The 13,201-nt window shown below is 42.8% G+C and overlaps 1 protein-coding gene across 1 annotated transcript in view; it reads left to right on the plus strand.

Annotated features, from left to right (window-relative positions):
- The window catches only part of TMED10 (transmembrane p24 trafficking protein 10), a 32,501-nt gene extending 27,238 nt beyond the window's left edge, over nucleotides 1–5,263 (plus strand). The window contains 2 exon segments of the mRNA XM_056851849.1: nucleotides 4,028–4,154; nucleotides 5,012–5,263. Of these exon segments, the coding sequence (XP_056707827.1) occupies nucleotides 4,028–4,154; nucleotides 5,012–5,133 (249 nt within the window). The 3' untranslated portion in view covers nucleotides 5,134–5,263.
- Nucleotides 5,264–13,201: the final 7,938 nt, after the last annotated feature.

A 13,201-nucleotide genomic window follows, 5' to 3' on the forward strand; every position in this document is an offset into this window, starting at 1 on the left:
TGAAATGTGGTTTGTGGGTGTTTTGCTCTGCCTGCTTGGGTTGGTCAGCCACAGTAGTTTCCAAAACTGTGTAGTTAAGCAAACTTTGTAAAGTGTGCTTCATATGCGTGTGTCTATGTGGAAGTCATCTCTGTTAGAGAAGAAATCACGTATGAAGTAGTGCTAAGCAGTTATCACATCCTGGTTAGCTGGAGGTCATCCCCTCATGTCCACTCAGACCTACATGCACATAAGGAATGTGAAGATGGGTTGTTGCTGGTTCTTACTTCCTTCAAAGATTGCTAATGCTATCAAGGTTCCGCTTGGACTAGAATCAGCATTCCACCACAAGAGAGAAAACATACAAAGTGTAGATAGATCACGATGGGTAGCCGTGTTAGTCTGTCAGTAGCAGTAGAAAAGAGCAAGAGTCCAGTAGCACCTTAAAGACTAACAACATTTCTGGCAGGGGATGAGCTTTTGTGAGCCACGAAAGTGCAGATACTTGTGTCAGTGTCATATGGTAGCTCTGAATTTGTCCTGCTTTGGTTCTAGTCCATCTGAGTCCCAAATTACTGTTTCATTGCTCTCTCATGCATGCTGTCATGGTACCAAAACTGCCTATGTGCACAAACACTTGGAGCGTACATAATGAAACGGGAGTTCAGTGGCCTCTTAAATTTCTTCCAGCATAAGCTTTCATGAGTCAGAGCTCCCTTCATTGGAGGTATGAAATGTTCAAACGGTAGGCAGATGTATATGGACAAAGAAATATCAGTTCTGTAGTGTACTTGTAAAGAGTTGCAGTACCTTACTGTCTACCTGTAGTGGACGGAAGGAACTAGTCATATCTGCTTGGCTACAATTTATTAACCCTATCCACGGTTGTAATACCAAAGGTTGATATTTTGTCAATACATGAAGCTGCAAGTTTCTGAATTGTTTTATTACTTGTATGGGACACTTGAGCAGAGAATAGATCCCCCTGAGGAAGCTTGTGTGAAACACATAGGGGTACTTTGTTTATTAACTTTTATTCCCTTGCACCAATCGTTGCTTTTTGTTTCTGTTATACTGAACCAGACCATTGGTCTATCAAGGTTAGTGCTATCTACTCAGTGGCTCTCCGGGGTCTTCCACATCACTCCCCACCCCAGGACCATCCACATGCAAAGCAAATGCTCTACCGCTGAGCCCTGGCCCTTCTTTGGAGCAGTGGCTTCTCCTAAAGATTTTCCCCCATTTTCTCAGGGTTGTTAGTAACTCTTCAGACATGGAGGAGTGGAGCTGAGGCTATAAGGGAGAAAGAGAGAGACCCCCGGGCATGTCCATCGGTAGTTTTAAGGCTGGAAGGGAGAGTGAGAGACTTTGGACTCTCTCTACAGCATGGAGGGTTTTTTTTAATTTGCAAAAGACAATAATAACTTGTGCAGAGTCTGCAGGTTGGCATGTGTGCTTTGTTTCAAAAACTGAATTTTGTCAGTGTTTTGGTTGTTTGTAGATCCAAGGTGCTTCTTTCAGTAGGTTTCCCACTGATGGGTACCACTAAATATGAAGGGGTGAGGAAATACTTGATAGAGGGGGGAATCCAACTGGTGCAGGGATTAGGGGCCACTGTTGCTGTTCTGACAAAGTGATCTATGAAAGCTTATTCTGAATGAAAAGCTGGTGGTCTTTAAGGTGCCGCAAGACTCTGGCTTTCACTGCAACGGATTGACATGACTGTTCTGCTGGAACTGATGTTCTCATGTCTCATTTGCTGGGCTACCTATGCTGGTTCTTTTGGACTAGGAAAAATTGGCATGGAGGTCAGCATGGCTTGTGTATGTCAGTTGAGCTGATTTTAACAACTCGCTAGTTGTACAGGCTTTCTTTCAGAATCTCCCTAAAGAGAGAGAAGACCATGATTTACAGCTCACCTTGGTCCTGTAGAATTGCGATGCAAAGTCTACCTGCGAGGAACAGGGCTAGGAGCTGCTTGATACATAAGGTTCCCAGGCTGTTCCAGGCTTCTTTACAGAAACTTCACAGATGTTCAATATTTTTCCTCTGCTAAACAGAGCATTTGTTCTTTGTGTTTCTTTTTCCCTCTTTTTTTGGGGGAAAGCTAAGCTGAGACTTGTAGAGTTCTCCAGAAACCACCAGATTTTGCATGGCACAGTTATGGCTATGTAGCTGCTTAGGAAGTTTTCTTATTCTTTAGCAGTAAAATGTAAAGGCACTTACTGAAAAGACCTACTATAATATTGCTAAATTATAAAAGCCTCCTGTAATTTTTGTGGTTGCTGAGGTTTGGTTGCCCCCTAATGGCCGTACAATGAACAGTCACTGCTGTAGTAAATTTACGGTCTTGTGTTCGTTTTATTATTAATGTTATTTATAGTCCTTTGTGAGGATCATGAAAACCTATGGTTGGTTTTAAAAGAAATGGTTGTGCCACAGCATCTGATTGTTTTGAAGGTGGGAGGCAAAACAGAGAATGCTCCGGAATGGGCAACTGTTGTTCTTTGCACTTTACGGAAAGTCTATTCTTAGATGAGCAAAGCTATTGGGCAAAGCAAGAGCCACGTGCAAAAACATTTCTTAGGCTAATAGCCACACCTTTCATCCCTACTTATTTCCATACCCTGATTCAAATATATGCTTATGTTTAAAGTTAACTTTGAAGTGATAGATAATATCTGAATATGTATAAAAAGTGCCCACCAACGGGTCCTTAAGCTAGAAAAAATAAATACAGTGTGCCCACAACTCTAGAAAATCACTGCCCACTCCACTAGATAGGAAAATAATATAGCCATGGCAATCTGGAACAAACCGACTGCGACAAAGGAGGGAAGTACAGATATCCTCCCTCTTCTCCTTTAATGGTTAGTACATGCAGTAGAGGGAAAGGAATCAGGAAATCACTCAGTCCCTTGCATGTGAATCATCTCAGTGCCTTTTCACTCATTAGAAAGACACTGGGAGGTGGGATCAGGTTTATCAAGTAAATACTTCCTGTAAAAGATTTAGGGACTTGGCTGTAATATGTAAACAGTGGTCTTAAGTCTTTTCAAACCTGGGGCCCCCTTTAATCCTTTCATGCAACACAAGATCCACTTTTAATTTTCTCATTGTATTTGTCCATCTGCCACCTTCTCTAGTGTTACTAGTTGCAAACAAGATTGGGGTACAAGTAGCTCTCCAATTTTGGCAGGTGCAGCGTTTTGAGAGATGAAAATCCTTTTTTCTGCTCCCAACAAACCCACAGTAATGGCCATTACTCCCCCCAACCCCAAACTGCTGGTCCACTGCTTACGTGGTCATAACTTCTGGCATTTGGTAGTCCTCCCCACTGCATTCCTACCAAAGTGAGATTTGGATTCTTGGCTGTTTCCCTCAATTCTGTCTTCGTAGATGGGGAGGGAAGGAAGGAAGACCATAGTAGTATTGTTATAGGGTTAAGGTAAGAGCCGCTTGTTCAATGCTGGGAGTATCTTCAGGATATCTGAGCTAACATTTGTTCCAACTTCTTGCCCACAACATTTTTAGAGGCAAAAGTGGAAGCTTTTGGTCCTATAAATGCCCTCTTCCCATGTATCTTTTTGAAGGAATCCTGTGGCTGTTCACAACCATTATCTCTCCTTTGTTCCTGGCACCATTTATGGAGGCATGATATGATACAGCACGTACTATGCATGCAGAAGATCCCACCAGGCACCTCCAGTTACAGGGATCTTCTTGGGTAACAAGGGCTGAGAAAGACCTATCTCTGCCAGAGACTCTGGAGAACTGCTGCCCATCAGAATAGACAGTATTGAGCTGGATGGTCTGTCTAGGTATAAGGCAGGTTCATAATTTTGTGTGTGTGTATGTTGTATACTACTTTGCCCCCAGTGATCTAGGGTTTCTGGGTCATGATCCTGTCATGGCTTCATGTAAGACTGAGTTTAATATGCAAAAGGGGAGTGTTGACCCACTCTACCAGTTGAGAGTAAAGGCAAAAAAATTGGCAAAGAAAGGTGCTAGTGGCCCCTTTTCAGTTCGTGGTCTCTTTCTTTGCCAGATTGCTAAAGTGGAGAAGCTGAAACCCCTGGAATTGGAGCTGCGGCGTCTAGAAGATCTTTCAGAGTCTATTGTGAATGACTTTGCCTATATGAAGCAGCGAGAGGAGGAGATGCGGGACACCAACGGTAAGTACTTGCATGCATCCCAGTTGGGGATAATACCCCTGGTCCCACATCTAGGGACTGATGTCGTAATGCATACCTGATGTTAGGTCTGTTGTCTAGATGAGTGGAATAATCCATCTGTCTCTAGATGGATCACCTTTCAACTTTTTTTGGGTGCTGCTGACATTTTGCCACTTTAAATATTCGATACAACTTGGCCACTATGCTGATCAGTCCTAACATGTTCTTCGTAACCTCCTGCAACCTGCTGACTTCCTTCTCTCTCTGTTCTCAGTTGAATTGTGACGTCTTCCTCTTACTGCATACGATCAACCTGATCATACAAGAGAACTCAAATACTGTTTTTGGCATAAAATTGGCGAAATAGTAAATTTATATAGATATCTTCACCTGCATACGTATTTTTGCAATGCATGAGTACTTTTGGTAAAAATGGGGGGGTTTGCTGTCTCTGAGTGTTGTGATGGGCAAGAGGTGCGTGCGTGAGAATGGTAACAGGAGTTGGGTGCCATAATGGAGGGAGCAGGTTGTCAGGCAAGGCAGAGAGGCTGCACATCTGAACACTGAGGCCTTTTGTAGACACTGCCTGCATTAGCTGGAAGAGCTAGGATTTTGACTGGCAAATTTTGTTGAATGAAAGCAGAGCCTTCCTGGATTCTGTTGTGTCCATACTGCTCAGAGTGCTACATTAACTTTCTTTATTTATTGACACCTTTTTTTTGGGGGGGGGTGTCTGTTAATTCTTCAGTGCTTCAGATGAAGTACTAGATCCATCTGTACACTGGAGATGAAAGGGCTTGAGATTGTTAATGTTTCTTTCAAGTGAGTTTTTGGGTTTGTTTTTTGTTTTGTTTCAGAGTCAACCAACATCCGAGTATTGTACTTCAGCATCTTCTCAATGTTTTGCCTCATTGGACTGGCTACCTGGCAGGTCTTCTACCTGCGTCGCTTCTTCAAGGCCAAGAAGCTGATTGAGTAAGGGCAAGAGGGCAAGTGTCCCGTCTTTGAAACCCCAGCAGAACAATGCGGAGACCCAGCAATGACTGTTCAGAGCTACTTCAGAGTTGACCTGCCAAATGAAGCTTTTCTTGCAGGAACTGGCCTCGAAGGGAAGGGAGATAAATTCAGCACACAGAACAACAGAGATGCTTCTGAACTATTATTGGATACAGTTGGGAGGGGGTGGGAGTTGTGGTTTTAAGGGACTGTTGGGCAAGGATGAAATAAAACATTCTTGGAGATGGTGACAGTTGGCGTTCGCACTGTCTTTTCTCTCCCTTACAGCTAAAGTTAGGTGACCTCTTCCCGTTATGTCACCAAACTGGTACTCGAAGCCTCTTGGAACACACTGAAATTGTTATACTTGCAGCAGTCTTATCAAGTTACCACACAGAGTTTTTGGAGGGAATGGCTCAGATGCACGGGGAACCAACCCTTCAGTGAAACAAATCTTTTTGCAGATGTTCAGTAGCTACACTTCTGGCTAGGGGATGAAATGGAAGAAACTATTGGTTGTCAGGGTATGTGATATTTCTGTTAGAGGCAGGAAGGGCACAGTTGAGAATAAATGGATCATAATGCTTAGAGCATGGAAGAAACCCTTGGTGGAGAGACTTCTCAGGCGTTTGGTCTCATTCTTTGGGGAAAACACTTTTCTTGTTCTGAAATTGGTACTACAGTTATTGGAAGAACTTTGGATACTGTGAAACTCTTCCTTTAATGGTAAGAAGCATCTGCCAGATGCATACTTGAAATGCGTGCTCAGGTTTATCCCTGTGCTGGGGAGGGGTTGGGGGAGATGACAACTCCCTGCTGTAATAGCCAATTTAAAATCTTCTAGAGATAGGAATAAGACTGCTATATGGTCAGTTGCAAAACTGTATTGTAACAAGACTTTTGCTATGAAACTACAGTTTACAACGACAGTTTACGGGGCTTACAGCAGTGGCACAAATATTTTGAACGTGGCGGTTCTGAATCTTAAGTTGTCTGTTCCATTGGCCCCATACAATTTACCCTACTAGTTAAATAGGGGTCTTTTTGTGAAAATGTTGTGCAGTAGTTGGCAAGGTAAAACTGTTCTAAATTGCCATGTCATGGTGCTGAATAGGCCACTCCTAAATTATTTTTTAAAAAATCATAAGACTAACAAATATCTACACGCTCCCCCCCCCCCCAGATATCTCCCCATCCCTCCAACAAAATAGCTTCTTGTTTCTGGAAACATTCATTTCTTGTTTTGATCTTAAATCTTCCAGAACAAAAGAGGCAAGACTGTAGGAAGAGGTCTTCTCTGGCTCCCAAAATTGCCAGGTTTTAGATTTGTGTTGCTCAAGGAGATTCATTGTAGAGAGTAACAGCTGTGCTGATAAACCTTGGAACGTCTTCAGATGTTACTTCCCTTTTTCTCCTTTCCCAAAACCAGGGCTCATTCACATGCTACAAAAACATTTTCTGGAATTCCGTGTCTTAGGGTGTGCTTGGGTCTAATTTGGATTGGGGCTAAGGTGTATGGGGAAAGGGTGCTTAAGCCTCCCCCCCAGTGCTGTTTTCCCCACCTGAAATGACTTCAGAGAGTTGCTGTTTTCCCTGTTGGGGCAATTTGGGGCCATCAGTACATAAATTTTTCCCAGTAGGGCCAGTATGGTCTCCCCAAGGCCATTCCAGATTAAGAAAAGGGCGACAGAGAGAGCCTTAAACACTCTTTTGCTGTGTGCCCGCAATCATGAATCAGGCATGTGCCTTGGAAGCTTATTACTCAACATGATACTTTTGTAATGTGTTAATCAGCCCTCAGTGCTATTAATTTTGCTTGCAAATGTCTGCTGTGGCTTTTAAAGTCAGATTCCAAGGCCCATCACTTCTTTGTCTTTTGGAGCATTTGGAAGCTGTTACAACAAATTTTTAAAAATAAACTATTTAACAGCAATAACAGTGATGCTAGAGGGTTGCACTACATGAGACACAAAGATACTTAGATTCCTTATTTGGATCCAGTTGCACATCTGCAGTAGCTTAAAAGGGGGAAGTCTGTTTTGGAGCAGTATCATATCCTTTCTTTTCAGTTTGCCACTTCGTTGCCAATCAGGAATTATGACTTTGGGGTTGGTAAAATGAGACTGTTTCGCCTTAACTGCCTTGGTTAGCTTGCTCTAGCTTTGCTCCTAACTCTTGTGGTATAATTGCTGCCAAGTAGAACAGGCAGTGAAAACCTGTACAGATTTATCTGCAACTGTCAGATTGGGGAATTGTCATTTTTTCTCCTCAATAAATGTTTTTAGGAAGAAAAAAAATTATTTAGAATGGTGTGTCTGTGAATCTCTCATATTCTTACACCTTAATTCAGTTAATCATCCTTCCTGCATCTGTGGCTTAAGCAGCTTATTGCTTCTACATCATTTCTCAGTGTACAAAATATGCAACAAATATGCAACCCTATTTATTTTCCCCCCACCAGAGGTCACCAGCCTTCTCTTTAATGAGAGCTGCTTATTACCAAGTTTTGTTCTGTTCCAGAAACAGAACATGGACTAGGAAAAAATGAGGCAATAAGCTAAGCAGCACAAAGAAATATCTTATGCAATAAAACCTTAAAAATAAAAACTAGGGTTGATGGTTTTATCTTTTCCTGTATCTTCTAGACAATGTATGAGCTACTTCGTAGCAGCTAGTGAGCTGCTGGTAGTTCATCTCCAATCTTCTGTGCAGAATTTGAAGAAAAAAATTCCATTTGGAGGGATTTTGCCATTCTCAACATTTGTTCTGAGTATAATATCAGATCTTCATTAGGAAAGGTGCCACATCCCCAACTTCCTTGCCTGGTGATGGATTGGAGGGTAATTTGGCCAGGGATGGATCCAAGGGCAACTTGGAACCACCCTCTGATCTGGAACCCTCATCATCATCAGAATCTGTAGCTTGCTGTTCCAATTAAGGACCCATCGGAATGGAGAGATGACCTTGCTGACAGGGCAAGGAACTGAAGCTGGAGGGTAAATAAGACGGTGGGGAAGCAGAGAGTTAAGCGTCATTCTCGTGGGAGAAGGCACAACCCCCTGCAGAGACCAGAGCTGCTCCAATAAATTCAGTGTGTTTTGCTAGATTACGACCCCTCCAGAATTGGTTCTTATGAGCATGTCAACCACAGGTTCACTTTCAAAGTGTAAAATTATCTGTCCCCAGATATATTATTTAATCTTTACTTTGGTGAGCTGATGAGGCTAACCTTATGAGGGTCACCCCTTTTGGGATCCGACTGCCGACAGTTTCCCTAACCACTGATGGCTCTTTGATGGGGGCACATTATGGAATTTCATTTATTCAGGGCATATGGTCTGCTCATGAATCCCAACTTCATATTAATATCTTGGAACTCAGAGCAATCTGCCTTGCTCTCGCTTGTTTTACAGACATACTTTGGGACAAAATCATACAAGTTCAAATGGACAACACCATTGCAATGTTCTACCTGAACAAAAAAGGCAGTAGAGTTTCCATCTTACTGTGCACAAAAGTATCCAGGATATGGACTTGGACAATATGGCACAAGATACACTTTCAAGCCATCCATATTGTAGGGGCGGACAACAAGCAAGCTGACTTGCTGAGCAGGGTTTCCCTACCTCATCATGAATGATCTATTGCCATTTGTGACATCCTATATTCCATGCATGGTGTTTCCCAGACATAGACCTATTTGCCACCAAACACTACGGGAAAGCTCACTCTCTTCTGCTGCAAGGTCGGCCACGACCCTGATTCCCTGGGCAATGCCTTTCAAATCCATTGGGTGGGAACGTTTTTCTATGCCTTCCCACCAATCCCTCTACTAAGCAAGGTCCTTGCAAAGATGGCTCAAGCAAGAACTTCTGCTATTGTGACAGTGCCTTTCTGGCCATGTCAAATGTGGTTTTCCCTCCTGTCCTGGCTCTGGACCTCCTGCATGAGGGTTCATTATGGTGTGTTCAGAAACTACAGCTAACTTGTGTGACTTAAGCACCCTCCCATATGACTTTTATCTTCAGGGGTTTTAATGTCTTAATACATTCCCGTAGAAATTCCACTTGTAAATCATATGCCTATAAGTATCAGAGATTCACTTTGTGGATGTCAGGCACTGGACATGTGGCCTCATTGTGTCCGTTACCTCTAATTTTAGATTATGTGTTACTCCTGAAGATGTCAGGCCTTACCTCTTCATCGGTTAAAGTACACCTTGCTGCTATCTTTTCCTTCTGTGATTTTGTTAGATGGCAACACAGTTTTCTTGCATTTTACATCTAAACAGTTCCTGAAGGAGTTACACAATCTTTACCCTGAAATATGAAAATATAAAAAAAGAATACATGGGTGGTAAAACCCCCAAAATGATTGAAGCAGCACAATGTAACTTTAAGAAATGCAGCAGCCCTTGTGAGGGTTGCTAGGCAACCACAACAATATTTCCAGCCTTCAAGCCTTGGTTTCAGTCAGTAAAAGGCAAAGGGAGGGACAGGGCCCTTTCCTGGTCCATTTTGGCCTTGGACAGAGTACTCATAGGGGCCAGGAACCGCAGTAACCACTGGCAGGCCCAGGGCTCGCTACTATGCAACAGCAGCCACCATACAAAAGCCAGCGTGGTATAGTGGTTAGAGTTTCATATTAGGATCTAGGAGACCCAGGTTTGAATCCCACCTCTTCCATGGAAGCTTACTGGGTGAACTTGGGAAAGTCATACATTCTCAACCTAACCTAACAAGGTTGTTGTGAGGATAAAGTGAGGATAAAATGGAGGAGAGGAGAATGATTAAAGCTGCTTTGGGGTCCCCACTGGGGAGAAAAACAGATGGGGAGAAAAACAGATGACTCTGAATATAAGGTGTCCCCTTAAAAATGTTGTGCACTCAAACAAAGCTATAATTAGGGGTGTGCATTTGGCTAAAGCTGAACCGGGGGAAAAAACAGAAAATACCGTTTTGGTATGTTTCGACTGTTTTTTACTGGTAAAAAAATGGCGACAACAAAAGGGAGTTGAAAAAGCAGATCACAAATAATGCCAAATTTGGCATTGTTCAGGGCTGCTTTGGCCCCACCGCCATTTTTTACCCCCTTCCACCTCCTTCACTTACCTGCTGGCTGGGTCCGCCAATGTTGGAACGCAAAACTGAAGGCTGGGCTTGCTGGGAGCGAGCATAGCCTTCAGTTCTTCCCCATCAAAGCTGAACTCCATGTTCGGCTGGGGAAGGGGGGAACGCAGAACTGAGGGCTGGGCTTGTTCCAAGCCAAGCCTTCAGCTCCGCACCTCATAACGTTCAGGTTTATTAACCCCAAACATTTTGATTTTTTGGGGGGAAAGCCAAATGAAGTATTTGGCTTTTTCAAGATTTTTTGAAAATTTCCAGGTCTATTAAACCCCAAACTGAAAAATACTGAATAAAAGTGGGCACAGTCCTAATTATAATTGGACATAATTGTAACTTGTATGCAAATGTAAGACAACCAACCCCCTCTGTTTTTTTATGGCATACCTGTGGGGGGAAAACTAGTTTTGCGTTTGAGAAGATGGGGGGTGGGTAAAAGATAGGTTTGTTTTTATGTGTGGGAGAGAAAGAAGGAAGCAGAGAAAGGTAAGGAGATGGGGGCTGCCAGGAGATGGAAAAGAGGAAATGGTGTGGGAGGTCAATACAGGGGCAAGTGAGGTGCCTCCTATTAGTCCTGGTAGGTTTCACATCATGCAGCTGAGCCCAATGACTAGCAGCGTGCAACTCAGCCTTAGTTTTCCCAGATAGTGGCTGCCAGGGTGAGTAAAGCTGAAGACTGGAACACATAAAGGCTGGTGGTTGGGAAGGGGAGAAGGAAGCAGGAAAAGGGGAAGAGGCTATATGGGCTTTCATGAATAAGAAATAGTAGGGGAAAGAAAAATGAGATGCCCCCGGAAGTCCTTGTGGGTCCCCCACTTGTTAGGTATCTATTGTGTGAGGTTCCACACAATACTTTGTTCTTTCCATGAGTACATTGACCGGGACTGAAATGTGTATCAGTTCCAATCTATCTACTTACAGCGGGAAAAAAGTGTCACTTCTAACAAATTGTGGGTTTTCTTAAATTGATACGTCTTGATGTTGAAAAATAATTCTTGAAAGAAGTCTTAACCCATTCAGTGGGGTTGTGGTAACTAGATACATACTTCACCAGCCTGTTAATACCACCTTTCGAGAAGCATGTGAATTGGGCACAGTAGGTAACTACCCTTCTGACATCATCCCATTTCCAATCACAATGAATGCCCCTGAAGTGAAAGAAAATGCTAACAAAGTGGTTTGCTATCTGCTAAAAGGCAGATTCAGCTAGTAAATTCACACATCCTTATCAGTTTAGTCTCCTTGTAAGTGCAGGTTCCAACTAGCCTGTTTCAGATCTGCTTTTCCTGTGTTTTGATTAGTGCATAACAAATTGTGCCTCAGGCTGTGTTTAATTAGATGAAGTCTAAAAGCAAACCTGTTGGGTCTTCAAGAAGGGAAATTCCCAGCATCTTCATGTAGGATGCTCATTGCAAGCCCTTGCTTGAAGGTTTTCAAGCATGTAAACACTGACAAGTTCTATCTGCGGTAAACTGAAGCAGAGAAGTGTGAAATAGGAATATGACTCAAGTTCCAAGGAACATGTGTTCTTTTATATTGCTTTCCCCCAACTATGAAAAATAAAACTGACTGAAATTACTCAGCTAGAAAATGATTAATCCAGCACTGCTTGCAGCAAATACTTCACTAGATCATCTTTTTTTACGTGCCTTGCAGTTTGTTTTCAAATAGTCTTTGAAGTTCTCTCTCTTGTAAGGCTTAACAGCATTTTATTTATTTAACAATCTTATCCTGGTATTGGAATGGGATCATGCTGATATTTTACTGTGGGTTTGCAACTGCTCTTGGGTGTGCATTTGACTAACAATAGTCTGGAGCTGTAGATTCAGCAGTATTTTTTTGCAGTTTCTCTTGAGATGCTTGAAGGAGAAACAGGGTGAGTGCAGATACTACTGATCTCATGGGCAGACAGAATTTGATAGAGTCTCCTTTTTAAAAGCAGCATCCTTCACATACTTGGCTTGGGATATGGAATAACATCTTCCCATTCTGGGTCAAAGCAGAAAGAATCAGCAGTAGTGTCGAAGGCTTTCACGGTCAGAGTTCATTGGTTCTCGTAGGTTATCCGGGCTGTGTAACCGTGGTCTTGGTATTTTCTTTCCTGACGTTTTGCCAGCAGCTGTGGCCGGCATCTTCAGAGGAGTAACACTGAAGGACACTGAAGGACAGTGTCTCTGTCCTTCAGAGGACCAAGACCACGGTTACACAGCCCGGATAACCTACGAGAACCAATCAGCAGTAGCTTACTTCCCTATGAAGTGACAGTACAATCTGTATAGAAGTGAAGTATTTTAGTCCCACAAAGAGCAAATTGAAAACAGTTGTGCATCCATTTATACTGAGACTTAAAAAATTATTTTCATATTCCTATTTCACACTTCAGGAGCCCCGTGGCGCAGAGTGTTAAGCTGCAGTACTGCAGTCCAAAGCTCTGCTCACGACCTGAGTTCTATCCCGATGGAAGTCGGTTCCAGGTAGCCGGCTCAAGGTTGACTCAGCCTTCCATCCTTCCGAGGTCGGTAAAACGAGTACCCAGCTTGCTGGGGGTAAAGGGAAGATGTGGCAAACCACCCCGTAAACAAAGTCTGCCTTGGAAACGTCAGGATGTGACGTCACCCCATGGGTCAGGAATGACCCGGTGCTTGCACAGGGGACCTTTACCTTTTTATTTATTTCACACTTCTCTGCTTCAGTTTTCCACAGCTAGAATTTATCAGTACTTACATGCTTAAGGCAAACTGTCTTCCATATAAAGGTTTTGCTTCATATCTACTATCCTATATAATTTCAGATGTCTCTTGCACAACATTATATGAGCAGAATGCCTAAAATTCAGAATCTTTTGTTGCAATTTGTCTTGAAACAGAATGGACTAGTGATACTTTTGTTCACAGCAAATCAATTTTGAATGACGTAGTTTTGTGCAAT

Source organism: Euleptes europaea, chromosome 6 (assembly GCF_029931775.1).
Source record: "Euleptes europaea isolate rEulEur1 chromosome 6, rEulEur1.hap1, whole genome shotgun sequence".
In the NCBI taxonomy this organism is placed as follows: domain Eukaryota; kingdom Metazoa; phylum Chordata; class Lepidosauria; order Squamata; family Sphaerodactylidae; genus Euleptes; species Euleptes europaea.